Source organism: Brachyhypopomus gauderio, unplaced genomic scaffold (genome assembly GCF_052324685.1).
Source record: "Brachyhypopomus gauderio isolate BG-103 unplaced genomic scaffold, BGAUD_0.2 sc97, whole genome shotgun sequence".
In the NCBI taxonomy this organism is placed as follows: domain Eukaryota; kingdom Metazoa; phylum Chordata; class Actinopteri; order Gymnotiformes; family Hypopomidae; genus Brachyhypopomus; species Brachyhypopomus gauderio.
In genome coordinates this window covers 809,671-827,183 of record NW_027506918.1, presented here as the reverse complement: position 1 = coordinate 827,183, position 17,513 = coordinate 809,671, and the positions used below count along the sequence as shown (strand labels likewise).

The 17,513-nt window shown below is 43.2% G+C and overlaps 1 protein-coding gene across 1 annotated transcript; it reads left to right on the top strand.

Annotated features, from left to right (window-relative positions):
• Positions 1 to 92: 92 nt before the first annotated feature.
• On the top strand, positions 93 to 15,811 carry LOC143496615 (E3 ubiquitin-protein ligase TRIM39-like). The gene is made up of 6 exons (XM_076992794.1): positions 93 to 688; positions 1,057 to 1,152; positions 1,263 to 1,493; positions 6,194 to 6,216; positions 6,528 to 6,646; positions 14,931 to 15,811. The coding sequence occupies exons 1-6, from the start codon at positions 284 to 286 to the stop codon at positions 15,467 to 15,469; spliced, it is 1,413 nt and encodes a 470-aa protein (XP_076848909.1). The 5' UTR covers positions 93 to 283; the 3' UTR covers positions 15,470 to 15,811.
• The last annotated feature ends 1,702 nt before the right edge of the window (positions 15,812 to 17,513 follow it).

Genomic DNA, 17,513 nt, shown 5'->3' with positions numbered 1-17,513 from the left:
CACACCTGCCTGTTTGAGGAAGTAAATCTGGGAGTGACGCACTAGTCTTTATTAATTCTGCGTTCAGGTGAGTTATAAATATTATGAGAACCTCTTAACTCTGGTATTTACTTCTTTCTGCCTTATTTCTGAAAGGAGTCTAAACTCCCTCAGCTGGATAAAGGACTACAGTGACTGATTCTCTCCTGTGCTACTGTGATTATTACAGAAGATCTAAATGTGAAAGTGAAGTTTGTACAGAAGGAGACATTACAGAGAAACAGCACAGCAGCTGTTGGAGGAAATGGCTGCTTCAAACCCTCTGTCAAAAGAAGAGTTTTCATGTCCTGTGTGCTGTGACATCTTCAGGGATCCTGTTTTACTGTCATGTAGCCACAGTGTGTGTAAAACCTGTCTGCAGCAGTTCTGGGAAACCAAGGGATCTCGAGAATGTCCAGTTTGTAGGAGAAGATCCTTTAATTCCAACCCTCCACTTAATCGTGCACTAAAGAACCTGTGTGAGGCTTTTCTAGAGAGCAGGAGTCAGAGATCTTCAGCAGGGTCTGAGGTTCTCTGCAGTCTGCACAATGAGAAACTCAAAGTCTTCTGTCTGGAGGACCAACAGCCTGTGTGTTTGGTGTGTCAGATTTCAAAGGCACATAAAACTCACGACTGCTGTCCAGTAGATGAAGCTGTTTGTGACTTTAAGGTATGAAACATACTATATATATTTAACTGTAATATCTATTTTCCTCCATGGTTTAGATTATTTTGAAATGAATGTTAAATAGGCTAGATTAAACCTGTCAGGGGATGGGATTTGAAAGAAATAAATCAAACTTTCACAGTTATTATATTCAAAGTTTATTTATTCAAAATTAAAATATTAATAAAATTTTTAGACACATACTGTAAATATATAGTTTACTATTTTACAGTAAACGAAACTTGGTCAAAGAGTAAACGTGGCATTCTTTTCATACTTGACATTATTTTGTAATCTATGTAATCTCCAGTACAGATACAGACACAGATTAAATCCTGTAAGACTCGTACCGTCCTCTGCCATTTTTACAGAACAAACTCAAGACCTCACTGGAGTCTCTACAGCAGCATCTGAAGGTCTTAGAGGAACATAAACAAGTCTGTGAGAAAACAGCAGCACACATTAAGGTGAAAGGTCACTCTGAGTTCTGAATGGTGCTGTGATCACTGTCCACGTACACCATAATGAAACACACACATTTGGACAGTTTATATTTCCTCATCATCTCCCATTCCAGTATCAGGCCCATCACACAGAGAGGCAGATAAAGGAGGAGTTTGAGAAGATCCATCAGTTTCTAAGAGATGAAGAAGCAGCAAGAATAGCTGCACTGAAGGAGGAAGAGGAGCAGAAGAGTCACATGATGAGGAGGAAGATTGAGGAGATGAGTGGAGAAATAGCATCTCTTTCAGATCAAATCAGAAACACAGAGAAGGAGATGGAAGCTGAGAACATCCCGTTCTTACTAGTAAGAATCACTCAGTCTGTCTCTCTCTCACTTAAACACACGTACAAAACATGTTAAATCCACCAATGTAGAATAAAAAGAATTTCTCTCAATCAATCAATCAAATTTTATTTATATAGCGCTTTTTACAACAGTTGTTGTCACAAAGCAGCTTTACAAGTGCCGAGTCCTAGCCCCCAGTGAGCAAGCCAAGGGCGACAGTGGCAAGGAAAAACTCCCTAGTTTTTTTGCATGAGGAAGAAACCTTGAGAGGAACCAAGACTCAGGGGGGGAACCCATCCTCCTCTGGCCGACACCGGTCACCATGACAACAACAACAATTTAGACAAAGAAATAAAGAAAAGGAAAAGATGTAATAATGTCCATCATGGTGTAGGCTCATCCGGTCAGGCAGTAGGTGGCTGGCACAGGATGGATCGCTTGTCTCTCCTCATCTCATATTTACTCGAGTAGGTGGGCAGCCATGTGGAGAAAATAAAACAGGAAAAATTAGCTCTGTATGAGGACATATACAGGACAGGTGAAATTAAACACATTTCTGGAGTGTGGCAGCAACTCCGGCATTAAGGTACATTATTACAGCCTACAGTTGTGATCAAATTTATTCAACCCCCACTGAAATAAAGTGTTTTGGCCAGTTTGACATTGATTTTGATCATTTCAGTCATCTTATTTACAATTATATCAAAGAGGCACTTATAAATTAGACAAACATAACATAATATTTATGATGGAATAACCACAAATGTCTTTACTGTGCTCACATCATTATCAGTTTTATTCAACCCCTTAGTGACATTATTTTTTAGTACTTAGTACAACATCCTTTTCCAGTTATGACAGCTTTCAAGCGTGAAGCATAGCTTGACACAAGTGTCTTGCAGCGACCTATGGGTATCTTAGCCCAGTGGTTCTCAAACTTTTTAGACAAAGTACCACCAACTGTCAAACGAAAAACCTCCACGTACCACCCCCCCCCCCCCCCCCCCCCCCCAAAAAAAAAAAGCTGTTTGGCAAGTTTAAGCTGTTGACGGGGGGGGGGGGGGGGGGGGGGGTTAGCGAACGTAAATTGTTACCGGGAGGATGTAAGATGGACACGAATTAAGTATTATATCACGATGGTTGGCGCCAGAGCGAACTAGTAACTCATTGAATCATAGATGTGGATCAGAGGTAAATAAACTAGATTTTTTTTGTCGACGTGAGAAATCAGATGTGTGGCGTGTGAAGACGGTCAAATGCGTGTGTCTCACGCATTTGGCAACCCTGCTTATTACACACACAAGTTATAATGTAGTTCTCCTATAGTTCGTGTTGGTAGTGGTTGGTTTACAGCACAAAAAGTCTTCGTGCGACATGCCCTCATACTCATATTGCACGTAAACGAGCAAGTTGGCTAAATCTGCGACATCTATGGATCATCTAACTGCAGTGAGAAGCATTTACTCATTTTAATTCTCTCAATCAATGTTTGTCTGATGTTGTCCGCCATTTCATCAATTCTACGAGTGACCGTGTCATTTGAAAGATGCACCAGGTCGAGCTGTTTAGCGACAATTTTCTCCACACATAATACGAGTAATCCCTTTTAGTTTCTGAATTTCAGGACTTGTCATAATTCTGTTTTAATAAAAAAAAAATGTGTTGTGTAAAAAAAAAAAAAAAAAACCTCAAAGCATCTTTTATTTTCCGAGTTCATCTGGCGTACCACCGCGGGGTGCTCTGCGTACCACCAGTGGTACGCGTACCACAGTTTGAGAACCACTGTCTTAGCCCAGTCTTCATGGGCAAAAGCCTCCAGTTCAGTCACATTCTTAGGCTTGCGCACTGCAACTGCCTTCTTTAGGTCCCACCAGAGGTTCTCAATTGGATTTAAGTCTGGTAATTGCGATGGCCACTCTAGAATGTTCCAGCCTTTCATGTTCAACCATGCTCTAGTGGACTTGGATGTGTGCTTCGGATCATTGTCCTGTTGGAAGGTCCAACGTCTCCCAAGCCGCAGGTTTGTGACTGACTCCATCACATTTTCCTCCAAGATCTCCTGGTACTGAAGGGAATTCATGGTACCCTGCACACGTTGAAGCTTTCCTGTACCATTAGAAGCAAAACAGCCCCAAAGCATAATTGACCCCCCGCCATGCTTCACAGTAGGCAAGGTGTTCTTTTGTTCATAAGCCTGGTTCTTCCTTCTCCAAACATAGCGCTGGTCCATTGTCCCAAACAGTTCTAATTTAGTTTCATCTGACCACAGTACACTGTCCCAAAACCTTTGTGGCTTGTCCACATGACTTTTGGCATACTGCAGTCGACTTTTCTTGTTCTTTGGAGTCAGCAAGGGGGTGCGTCTGGGCGTTCTGGCATGGAGGTCTTCGTTATGCAGTGCGCGCCTTATTGTCTGAGCTGAAACTTCAGTGCCCACATCTGACAGGTCTTTTTTCAGTTCCTTAGCAGTCACGCGGGGATTTTTCTCCACATTACGCTTCAGGTAGCGCACAGCAGTCGCGGTCAGGATCTTCTTTCTGCCACGACCAGGTAACGTTTCCACTGTGCCCTTTAACTTGAACTTGCGAATGATACTTCCGATAGTGTCTCTTGGAATATTTAACAACTTCGCAATCTTTTTATATCCATTGCCATTCTTGTGAAGAGCAATAACCTCTTCTCTTGTCTTCTGGGACCATTCTCTTGCCTTCACCATGCTTGGAAACACACCAGTAGATGTCTAGAAGGAGCTGAGTATCACAGTCCTTTTAAATCTGCCTAATTGGTGCTTATCATGCTTGATTGCTGCTCGTTGACATCCACAGATGTTTTCAATACCTGATGGAAAACACTGGAATGAACCTCTGTTCTTAGGAGTGGTAGTCGTAAAGGGGTTGAATAATTGTGTCAATGAAGAAATCACAAAAAGGCCATTTAATACTTTATGACAAAAAAAATTGATGCTATCTTAGTTGCATTTAGTTCTTTAACAAGTCCTTGTAAGATTTCATTATGAACACAATTACAAATGTGCACTGAATTCCATAAAACCCTTCGCAGCATTGGGGGTTGAATAAATTTGATCACAACTGTAGCTAAAAAAGGCAGAACCAGAAGGTAACATAGGCTTGGGGGCATTCTGAGACAATGGCATCCATCCACTGCACTGTCAACAAACTTGAGTGACCACGAGCAGTGACAGGATGACAGCACCAGCGCCCCAGTCTACCATAAAACCCTTCGTCTATGAACCCCTGGATCTGTACCTTTATCTAAGGGGGAATATTAATTATTAAACGCTAAACCAAATAGGTGGGTTTTCAACCTAGACTTAAAGATTGTGACTGTATCAGAGTCCCGGACGCACTTTGGAAGGTTGTTCCAAAGCTGGGGGGCTTTACAAGAAAAGGCTCTTCCCCCTGCTGTTACCTTATTAATTTGTGGAACTAATAAAAGACCAGCACCCTGTGATCTTAGTGGACGTGGGGGTTCATAGTAGGAAATAAGTTCCTGGAGGTATTCAGGAGCAAGCCCATGCAGTGCTTTATAAGTTAATAATAGAATTTTAAAATCAATATGAAATTTAACTGGGAGCCAATGCAGGGCTGATAGGACTGGTGTAATATGCTGAAATTTTGTAGTTCTGGTCAGAACTCTAGCTGCGGCATTTTAACTATTTGAAGTTTATTTAGATTCCTATTTGAACATCCTGACAGTAGTGAGTTACAGTAGTCTAATCTGGAGCTAACAAAGGCGTGTACCAGTTTTTCTGCATCATCCTGTGATAATGCATTTCTTAACTTGGCAATGTTGCGGAGATGTAGAAAAGCTATCCTAGTTTTGTCCTTATTAAGTTGGAGGACGTTTAGAGACATCCAGCGTTTATTATCTCTTACACAGGCCTCAATTTTTCCTAAACTGAGTTTGTCATCAGGTTTGGCTGATATGTAAAGTTGGGTGTCATCTGCATAGCAGTGAAAATTGACACCATGTTTGTTTATAACTGTGCCCAATGGTAGCATATATAATATAAATGGAGCCTTGCGGGACCCCATATTTAACTTTTGTATGTTTGGATGGAATATTATTGAGCTCTACAAACTGATGGCGATTTGTTAAATAAGAGTTAAACCATGAAAGGGCTGTGCCTGAGACTCCAACCCAGCGTTCTAACTACTTTAGCAAGATCCTATGATCAATTGTGTCAAAAGCTGCACTAAGATCAAGAAGCACTAACAGTGATACATAGCCTTGATCTGAAGCAAGGAGGAGATAATTTGTTACTTTGACTAATGCTGTTTCAGTACTGTGATGGGGCCTAAAGCCAGATTGAAACTTTTCAAATATGTGATTCCTATGCAGATATAGGCATAATTGCTGGGCAACAGCTTTTTCTATGATCTTAGATAATCTCTCTCACTTAAACACATGTACAAAACATGTTAAATATACCAATGTAGAAGAAATACAATCACTCTCACCACCATCTTTCACTAACTCTCTCTCTCACTCACACACACACACACACACAGAAATGCATAAGTAAAATTAGTGTGTGTGTATGTGTGTGTAGGTATGTGTGTGTGTGTGTGTGTGTAAGGGTCTTTAGACACATTGATGTTATCACCATAAGGAAGGAGCATGTTTGACCCTCATATAAACAAAATGACCAAAATTTGATTTAATTGTCTGTGTTTGTCCCTCTGTTTCCTTCTCAGAACGTGTCGTCCACATTGAAACAGTAAGTCATTATTATTTCTGTTTGATCTACATATTGTGTTACACATTGTGTTTGTGAAATTATTCTGATACATTCAGATCTTCAGTATGTGGTCTCTGTTATTTCAGAAACATGATATATGAAGATGGTATTTAAGAAAATAAAAATACATTGATACTGATTATGTGTAAAAAGTGGAAAGATACACTGACATGTTTAATGAAAGATAATAAAACAGCGTTATACATTTCCAGTGAAATATTTTTCACGTGTTTCACGTGAATACGATATATAATATGGTATAATGATAATATATTTTTATACATTTCCAGAGTTCATCACACCCCAAAACAACATGAGAAGGTGTCAGGAGCTCTGATCAATGTAGCAAAACATCTTTCCAACCTGAAGTTCAGAGTCTGGGAGAGAATGCAGAAGATTCTCCAGTACTGTGAGTTTTGGTGTTCTTTGACTAATTAGAGTAATTCTGTTCTCCTCACAATTAGAACTCTCTATAGAATAGGGTTGCAACGGTATGAGCTTTTCACGGTATGATAACTGTCTCAGAAAATACCACGGTATCACGGTTATCACGGTATCACAGTTTGTTACATATATTATTAAAAGATACACTGACCCTTAAGTTTTTTTTTGTTCAATGAACTATTTATTGTAGAAACCTGGAACTATTGTATACAAAATGTCTCCTTTAAAAAAATAAGCTGTACACCTGTTTATATAAATTCTGCAAAATTTGAAAAACCTAAATCATGGATTTCAGTACAATTATTTAGGTTTAAATTATTTAATATCTGATAAACTGAGCCTGGGTCAGTGTCTGATCAACAAATGTTGTAACCGGCCATTTTACTGCCAAGTTGCAATATAACGTAATACAGGAGAACTGTTCAGTCAGATAGCTATTTGTTGTGAAACCAAGTAGTTTCAAGCAAATTCAAGCATTTTCAAGTTTTTTAGCCTAAATTCCAGCACTTTTCAAACCTGAAACACAAAGCAACATTAAAATTCGTCAGGTAAATGTTCATTCCCCTGTTTTTGAGGGGTGTTTCTGTATACTACCACATCGTTTCGGACAACATGGCAAATAATCTGACACGGAAAGTATAAACGCTTCCGCCGTTCGCGAAGGTTCGGGCGAGGTGTGCGGAGTCGCGCGCTATGGTCACTCGAGAAAGTATAATCCTAGCTTTTTTAAGTCTTTGCTTTCACTGGATGTGAAAGACGCCATTAATTTACATGCGTTCATTTTAAAATTCTGACGTGCTTGTCGTATGTTGGAAATACTGATCCATGCGTTTGTTACATCCAGAATCGACTATTGCAATAGTGTTCTTTATGGTACATCCAGCAAAATTCTAAATAAACTTCAGTATATACAGAACTCATCTGCGCGTCTCCTCACCCAAACTTCATCACGTGATCACATTACACCTGTCCTTCAGAAACTCCATTGGCTTCCTGTTGCACAGCGTATTCAGTTTAAAATTCTTCTACTCACGGACGTAATTTTGGGGGGGGACGGGGGGGACATGTCCCCCCCACTTTTTCAAAAGCCGGTTTTGGTCCCCCCCAGTTTTTACGGTTAAAACCAAATATTTAAATAGCGACGAATCCATGTCCCCCCCACTTTTGAAATCAAAATTACGTCCATGCTTCTACTCACCTACAAAGCTCTCCACAACCAGGCACCATCCTACATCTCTGACCTGCTTCATCAGTACACTCCTTCTCATTGCCTTCGTTCCTCTGATGCCAACCTATTGGCTGTACCCACTAGGACTAAGCACCGAACCTGGGGTGACAGAGCCTTCTCGGTAGCTGTGCCCTCCTTGTGGAATTCTCTACCCAATCCAATACGGAACTGCTCTGAATTATCTGCCTTCAAAAAAATGCTTAAAACCCATCTTTTTAAATTGGCTTTTAATTTATAATCTACATATGTGTTACGGGATCTATATTGGCTGTATACTTTTATTATGACACCGGAAGTCGGCACTGTACCGGCACTCGAGCAATACACATCTAACGATACACTATCTCTGTGTGTGCCTCTCTTCTTTAAGCAATACTAGCACAGTAACATGGTGTCAGAAGTTCGTGAACTTGCGCTTTTGTTCGAGGCTGAATTGTAAAGCTACAGGATGTCACAAGAGGCAGGCGATAATGAGTTGGGAGCAGGTGCAGGGTAACCGTAAAATGGACACAGATTCAGTGTTATATCGCCGGTGGATGGCGCCAGAGCTAGCGAACTAGTAACGTATTGAATCATATATGTGGATCTGAGGTAAATAAACTGGATATTTTTTTTCGGCGTGAGATATCGGAAGTGTGGCGTGAGAGCGTGTGAAAACGGTCAAATGCGTGTGTCTCACGCTCAATGCGTGAGAGTTGGCAACCCTGCAGGTGCTCAGCAGCAGGTAGCGGTGCTAGCCTTAGCTGCTAACATTTCACCACCATCACCTATGAGTTTCATAGGTGACTGGTATGCAAACTGGGAAATATTCTGTGCAGAGTTTGAGGACTATTCTTTGGTCACGGGTCTTTCTGTCAAATCGAAGAATGTGCAAGCAGCTATGCTACGGACTGTCATGGGAAGTGAATGCAGACACATTTATCGTCACTAATCCTAAAGTTATACTGGACGCACTAGAGCGGTATTTCAAGCCCGCGAAGAACGTCATTTATATGAGAGGTACATGTTTGGGCGTTGCAAGCAGGAGGACGGAGAGACTATTGATACATTTGTTACCAGGCTGAGGGGAAAAGCTGCTACATGTGAGTATGGGCAATTAAAAGACGAGATGATTTGTGATAAGATTGTATTGGGCATTATGGATGAAGGCTCACAACGCAGACTGCTAAAGGATAAAGCTCTAACACTCGTCAGTGCTATCGTAATGTGTCGCGCATCAGAACAGACTGACATGCGAATGAAAATGATGGAGTGCGCACCTCATACCGACACCGTGCATGTAGCTGCTAAGCAATGGTTTAGACCGATCAAATCAAAACAGAGTGATTCACCTCAAATTGCAGACACAGATAATTTGTGTAAATACTGTGTCTACACACACCCTAGGGGTAGACAACACTGTCCTGCTTTTGGGAAGTCATGTGTGACGTGGCGCACGGGAGAGGAGGAGGAATGGAGTTCTAATAATTTATTAAAAATCAAATTTGAAAGTTGTGACCAACTACGCCACCCTGGGAATTACACCCAGAGAATTATCACAGGTCCATGGGTACCACGGGACAAAGAGAGAGATTTAAAAATGACAATTTTATTTGAACATGAAGATGGACAATGACAAGTAATAAAATAATAAAACAACACAAACGACTTGGCTCAGCTTCCAACAGAAACTCTTGGCTGCTAATTGACACGGATCATAAAAGAAAGAGAACAGCAAAAGCAGAGGAGCACACTCGGTGAGGCAGCTTAAAGCAAATAAATAAAAATCACACACGTGTACATAAAAAGAAAACACAATCACAAATTCTCCACAGTAAGGTGAACAAAAACCAAAAGGCTGACCTCACCTCCTGGAAACCTCCGCGACTCCCTTCGTAATAAAAGAAATAAAATAAGTAAAATGAATCAATAGCAACCACACAGATATTCACATACACTACTAGCTTGACACGGAGTTTGCTTCACCGTCGTAGATAGCAGCTGTACTCTATTTCCTGCTCTCTACAGCTAAACCAAAAGAAATACATATAATAAATACATGGAAGACAAACAAACACTAACGCCACCGTTGTAATCCGCCTCGGATCAACTGTGGACAAATACACTGCTGAAAATACTTTTCTCTGAGGGAAAAACGGCAGCTTATTCCCCCAAAGCTGGATATGGTTGTGCTGGGACAGCCACTGGTATCGCTCACAGCGACAACTAGCTCCGCGGAGGCACAAAACAACTGTGCGCAGGTAGGTTTTCGATTGGTCCAAACGCCGGCAGTCCCACTATAATTCGCACGGAAAATCACGAATTAAAGACAAAGTACAACAGTAATAAAAGGAGGTATTCTCATAGTGTGTCTTTACCTTAACGCCTAAGCCAACCAGGCTCAGATAGTGGCAAAAACGGTATGGTGCGGTGACGACAGACTTTCTAAATAGAAAAATAAAATAAACATTCTGAACGCCAACTACCACCTGCGCCCCGACCGCACGCACACACGCACACATACCTCAGAGCACGGTAACGACAGACTCTCAGAGCACGGTGACGGCAGACTTTCTCGGGGCAAAGCAGCGACCCGGAAGGGGAGGGGGAGAACCCAGAGCAGTCCTGATGGCCTCAATCAAGCCCTTTTTATAGGAGCCTCGCAATTAAAAGAACCAGTAAACTCGACGTAGTAATAAGGTTACCACCAATAGAAATGATCATTGATTTAATCTCATTAAAACTAAACCAACCGGCTACACATGCAAGTCATGTGGAACGCAAAATCACTTTGCCAAGATGTGTTTGAAAAGTAAAAAGACTGAGAAGAAGTTGCACTGTGTAGATTATACAGGGGACTCGGAGGCGAACACTGATGATGACATACATGCATGAGTCAATTGGGGCAGTGCAGACAAGAGGGAAGAAATGGTTTGTCATGCTACAAATTAATCAGAGGCCACAGCAGTGCCAGCTTGATTCAGGGGCCACGTGTGATGTAATGAGCTAAAGAGGCAAGATGAAACTGGCACCTAATACACTACTGCAACCCAGCAGTACCAGATTAAATTTGTATTCAGGTGACCCGTTGAGCTCCATGGGCATTTTTGAAACAGAGTGCACTATTAATGGCCAGATCCACCAACTGGCATTCGAGGTGGTCAAGACTAGTCAAAAGCCTTTGACTCCACCTGTGAGCGCCTGGGACTCATTCAGTTCATGATTCCAGCCACAGTGCACACCGTGGAGCACACTTACTCCGGGGCACTAACGAAAGAACAGTTGATAAAAGAATTTGGAGATGTGTTTAACTCACCAGTGAAGTCAGTGCCTGGTGTAGTTTATTTTGAGTTGGACCCGACCATTCCCCCTGTTCAATGTGCACCGCGCAATGTACCTATTGCAATGAAAGCTGATGTCAAGGCCTTGCTGGATCAATATCAGGCTGATGGACACATCACAGATGTCACTGAGCCGACCGACTGGATCAGCAATATGGTCATTGTCAAAAAGCCGGGCAAGTTAAGAGTGTGTTTGGATCCTAAATTCCTGAACAAAGCTCTGAAACGCTCCCACTATATCATGCCTACTCTTGAGGATGTGTTATACAAGTTGCCAAAGGCAAGAGTTTTCACATTATTCCTACAGTGTAGGCTAGATAAAGAGAGCAGCCTCATGACCACCTTCTGGACCCCTTGGGGCAGAAAGCGTTGGCTCAAGCTACCTTTTAGGGTTTCTGTGGCCCCCGAGGTGTATCAGCGCAAACAACATGAGCTTTTGTCCGGGCTTAAAGGTATTGAGCCTATTGCGGATGATATTTTAGTCATAGGCTGTGGAGACACTGATGAAAAGGCAGAGAGAGACCATGACATCAACTTGAGAGCACTGTTGGAACGCTGCAGAGAGGTGAAGCTCCGCTTAAGCCTGACAAAGCTGCAGTTCAAGTTGTCAGATGTCCGCTTTCATGGACACATTCTAACAGCCACTGGATTAAAGCCCGACCCTGAGAAAGTGAAGGCAATTGTGGACATGCCTAACCCGGCAGATGCGAAAGGTGTGCAGCGACTCATAGGTTTTGCCAACTACCTAGCAAAGTTCATGCCACACTTGTCGGCTGTCTGTGAACCACTGCGACGATTATTGGATAAAGACACTTCTTGGCACTGGCTCCCCAAGCATGATGCAGTGTCCGAACTGAAATCCTTAGCATCGTCCACACCAGTGTTGCGCTATTACGATGTTACTAGGCCTGTCACGGAGCAGAGCGACTCCAGCCAGAGCGGATTGGGTTGTTGCCTCATGCAAGACGGCCAGCCTGTTTCTTTTGCGTCAAGGGCACTCACTCCTACGGAGAGAAATTATGCTCAGATTGAAAAGGAGTGTCTTAGTATCGTATTTGCATGCCAGAGGTTTCACCATTATCTGTATGGACGTGACCTTATCACAGTAGAGACCGATCACAAGCCCTTGATTTCGATATTCAGCAAGCCCCTACTGTCTGCACCTAAGAGGCTCCAGAGCATGCTTTTGACACTGCAAAACTACAACTTAGGAATTACATACAAGCCCGGGCCTGAGATGTTTATTAGTGACACACTCAGCAGAGCTACGAAAAATTGTTCAGGCCTTGGTACAGAGTATGGACGACACGACATCTGTTCATTGCAGCGAGCACAGGAAGACGTGCAGTACATCAACCAGGCGGAGTACCTAAATGTGAGTGATCAGCGACTCGAACAAATCAGGAAGCATACTGATAGGGATGACAGTCTGCAGTCTCTCAAGTCCACAGTGCTTGCTGGTTGGCCAGACGTAAGAGACATCACGCCACTCTGCATACATGAATACTGGCCCTTCCGTGATGAGATAAGTGGGACTAAATATAAGGGACTAAAACAGGGAGATAAGGGACTAAAACAAGCAGGAGCGGGCGGGAGCGGGATTAAAACAAGGGATTTATTGGCGGGAGCGGGATTAAAACAAGCAGGAGCGGGCGGGAGCGGGATTAAAAAAGCAGTACCGCGCAGACCTCTACCGCTGCAACCCTAATAGAGAGAGAAACATTAACATTGTGTGTTTGGTAAATTAACTATTCCAGTATTAAAGGCTGTATTAGTATAAACAGTGAGGGGGACGACCAATTGACTGTTGAGTTTCGTGGTTGACTGGTATGCGAACTGGGAAATATTCTGTGCAGAGTTTGAGGACTATTCTTTGGTCACGGGTCTTTCTGTCAAATCGAAGAATGTGCAAGCAGCTATGCTATGGACTGTCATGGGAAGTGAGTGCAGACACATTTATCGTCACAATCTGAATCTCACCGAAGATCAACGGAATGATCCTAAAGTTATACTGGACGCACTAGAGCGGTATTTCAAGCCCGCGAAGAACGTCATTTATGAGAGGTACATGTTTGGGCGTTGCAAGCAGGAGGACGGAGAGACTATTGATACATTTGTTACCAGGCTGAGGGAAAAAGCTGCTACATGTGAGTATGGGCAATTGAAAGACGAGATGATTCGTGAAAAAAAAGCAGTACCGCGCAGACCTCTACCGCTGCAACCCTAATAGAGAGAGAAACATTAACATTGTGTGTTTGGTAAATTAACTATTCCAGTATTAAAGGCTGTATTAGTATAAACAGTGAGGGGGACGACCAGTTGACTGCTGGTCTGAGGAGACAGTCAGTCCATGAGGAGATCTACACCACCCAGTCTCCCCCTCTACACACCACCCACTCTCCCCTCTACACACCACCCACTCTCCACCTCTACACACCACCCACTCTCCACCTCTACACACCACCCACTTTCCAACTCTACACCACCCACTCTCCCCTCTACACACCACCCACTCTCCACCTCTACACCACCCACTCTCCAGCTCTACACACCACCCACTCTCCGCCTCTACACACCACCCATTCTCCACCTCTACACCACCCACTCTCCCCCTCTACACACCACCCACTCTCCGCCTCTACACACCACCCACTCTCCGCCTCTACACATCACCCACTCTCTCCCTCTACACACCACCCACTCTCCCCCTCTACACACCACCCACTCCAGTCTAAGGGGCTTCCCACAATCCTCCATCAAGCCTCCATCCTATTAAGAAGAGTCATAGTGTTCAGAGGAGTGTGGTTGTGAAGTTGGAGATCCTGGCAGTGCTGAGTCACAGATGGAGGTGGAGGAGGTTCTACACCTTCACTGTTCCAGGAACATGACACACCACTCCAAACACCCAGACACATCTCCACCTCCCCACAGCCCAGAGTCCAGCTGAGCCCAAGCAGACACCCCCTGCTCCAGCCTCTGTGGGTCGGCGCCCCCCCCAGGGACCAGCAGGTTCCCTGCATGTCAGCCAGGACCCTCCCTTGTCTGTTTGTCTGTCCCTGTCTGTGTGTATCCCTGTCACCATCTTAGTGTCTGTCCATGTCCCTGTCTGTGTCCCTGACACCATGTTTGTGTCAGTACCTGAGTTTTCCTTGGTGTTGTTGTCTCCACATCACTGTGTTTGTCTTTCTGTCTGTCACTGTGTCTGTCCTTGTTGTTGTGTGTGTCGCCCCCTGTTGTCCTGGTGAGGGTGTTGTAGTTGTGGCACGTCGGTGGACTCCTCCACTGGTGTTAGTCACTCTGGGAGTAGCGCCCTTTAGTGGGGTAACTGTAACGGTATCTACCCACTAATGAGGACACACACACACTTCAGTACACAGACACTAATAATACACACATGCAGTGTGACACTCAGTGTAACAGTAACACTGCACTAGTTAAGTGTCACATGTGATACTCAAATAATGAATCCAAGATATGTAGAAATATATTAATGAATAAAACAGACACAATTTCAAGCGTCAAAACAACAAGCACACAAGTACTGCAGGGGTGTGTGGTGAACACACAACATCACCATCATTTCCCTCTTATCAACCTACTGCAGCATTTCACTCAGAGTAAAGGGCCTGCAGTCTGTAGATGTGACCTCATCACACAAACACATGAAGAACATGATGATTCATTCTGTTCTCTCTCCTCAGACCCTGTTACTCTGGACCCCAACACTGCACATCCAAACCTCCACCTGTCTGATGATCTCACTACTGTAGAATGGAGTCCACAGAAATCACTGCTTCCTGATAATCCAGAGAGATTTGATGAGTGTGCGTGTGTCCTGGGCTCTGAGGGCTTTAACTCAGGGACACACTGCTGGGATGTTGATGTTAGAGACAGTGAACATTGGATACTGGGTGTAATTAGAGAGTCTGAATGGAGAAAGGGTGGGAGGGTCTGGGGTTCAGTGTGGGGTCTGGTGAACATAACGGGCACTTATTGTACACACTGCCCAGGACAGACAGGTCACTACTTCACACCTACAGAGAAACTGCAGAGGGTCAGAGTTCAGCTGGACTGGGACAGGGGGAAAGTGACATTCACTGATCTTCTAACCAGTTCACACCTGTACACTATAACACACACTTTTACTGACACTGTTTTCCCTTTATTCTGTAATTACAGTTCCTCTCCTATGAGGATCTTACCAGCAAAGATATCAGTAACAGTGGAACAGCAAAGTTAATGTTGCCTTGAATTATTCTGCATACATGTTATAATGAACATTAGATTATACACTGTAAAAAATGATTTTTTGACTTTATAAATATAATTAAGTTTTTTAAGTACTATCAAAAAAAATAATCTAGTATTGTGAGACGGACAGATAGTCGGACAGACCGACTTCCGTACTGGACGCTGCACTCGGTGCGCTCACTCTTCCTCTCTCTACAGAGCTACGAGAACCTTCTGCTTTAGAGGCATTTCTCCCAGTCAAATCAGAACCAACAGAGTCACTGATACTGATACACAGTCACGCAAACATGGAGCGCCGGCTAAAACGCAAATCTCCGTCATCTCAAATTGAACCCAGGGGTGTAGTGGGGGGGGGGGGGGGGACGCGGGGGGGGACATTCACCCCATCAACAACTTACCCCTAACCCCCCTCACGCTCAACAACTTACACTCGCCGCGACCCCTCAATTATTTTTTTTGGACTACACCACTGATTGACCCCGACTACCCCACCTCCACCTGTATCCCCTGTTTAACCTACCCCACCTCCACCTGCATCCCCTGTGTAACCTACCCCACCTCCACCTGCATCTCCAGTGTAACCTACCCCACCTCCACCTGCTCAACAACTCTCAATGGCTGAGTTTCAGTTATCCAGACCCTCAATTTCTGTGCCAATCATGTTACCCACTGAACAAGGTAACATACTTTGCCATGTAACCATAGTGAATGAAAATGGAAGTTACTGATCTCTGATGTATAAAGAAAAAGCTAATCAAACTCATTCATTTATTTAAATCCTCCTTCCTTATTCCTCCCTCCCTAATTATTGTAGCATTTAATTAGTGGAGTCAAATTAAACACATTGAAAAGCATAACTTGTACCCAATGAATTCCTTGGAGTCTGTTTTCCTAAGAAACAACACACACAAACACGGGTCACAAAACCCATATCCCAAAAACTGTATCCCATATTTTATTTTCAGTAAAACAGCCCTAATCACTTGCATTCGTGTTTCCAAGCCAGCCTGATAATGTCCTTCTCTCCCCATTCCTGGTAAGATTGCAGGAATGTGAACTTCTCCTCTCTCATCATCATCTTCCTCAATGTCCTCACCAGGAACGTGTATGCCAGCCTGCACTGTAATGTTATAAATCATAGCACATACACTATTATGGCACAGCTCCGTGCTGGTGAATACAGAAGCCCCCCTGATGACTTTTGAAGGCACTGAAAACCCATTTTCCTGACCATCCCCATATGTTTTGGTCTTGCCCTCAGCTTGGATTGTTTTGGACGGAAGTATTTGATACACTAGGCCAAGTTTTCAACACCCCTCTGCCCCCGAACCCATTGACAGCTGTATTTGGAATTCCACAAACCTCTAATATGCTCGTCTCTGAAAGACGCGTCCTGGCTTTTACCACACTGCTTGCCAGACGTACTATTCTCTTCAAATGGAAGCAATCTTCTCCACCTACTCACAACCAGTGGCTCCATGAGGTGATTCAATACATTTACCTTGAGAAAATGCGCTCTTTTAAATCTGGGGTTCTTCAATCTTTTCAGGAGACATGGGGGCCCTTTTTATCGGTTCTTTATGACCAGAACTTCCTCCCGGTATGACGTTCCAGATATTCTTAGCTATTCTCCCCATGGAGGGGAATATGAGATTTGTGTTGTATCTGCTTGTCCAATGACCTGCAGTATAGACATGTAACTGGAATTCTACCTTTTGTATTTTTGTTTTTTTATTTTAATAATAATAATAATTATTATCTCATTTTTATTTTTTGCTTATTCATTTATTTATTTTATTGTATTACTTTTCTGTTGCTGTTGTCTTTTTTGCTTGGTGGGGACGGGAGGGGGGGTTGTTTGATTCTGGGGTAGGTTCTCTTAAGGGTTTAACAGTTTTTGTCATTTATCTTCTGTAAATACCAATCTTTATTTTTTGCCAGGTGTTCTGCGGTTTTGTATATCTGTGTTGTGTTATAACCCTCAAAACTAATAAACATATGGGTACAAAAAAAGAAAACTCATTTTCCAAGTG

Bases quoted from the DNA above. Each gene is read 5' to 3' on its own strand.
- LOC143496615 (XM_076992794.1), top strand. From the start codon at position 284: ATGGCTGCTTCAAACCCTCTGTCAAAAGAAGAGTTTTCATGTCCTGTG. The intron at 1,494-6,193 runs GTAAGAATCACT...TTTCCTTCTCAG, and splicing joins AGAACATCCCGTTCTTACTA to AACGTGTCGTCCACATTGAA. The intron at 6,217-6,527 runs GTAAGTCATTAT...ATACATTTCCAG, and splicing joins GTGTCGTCCACATTGAAACA to AGTTCATCACACCCCAAAAC.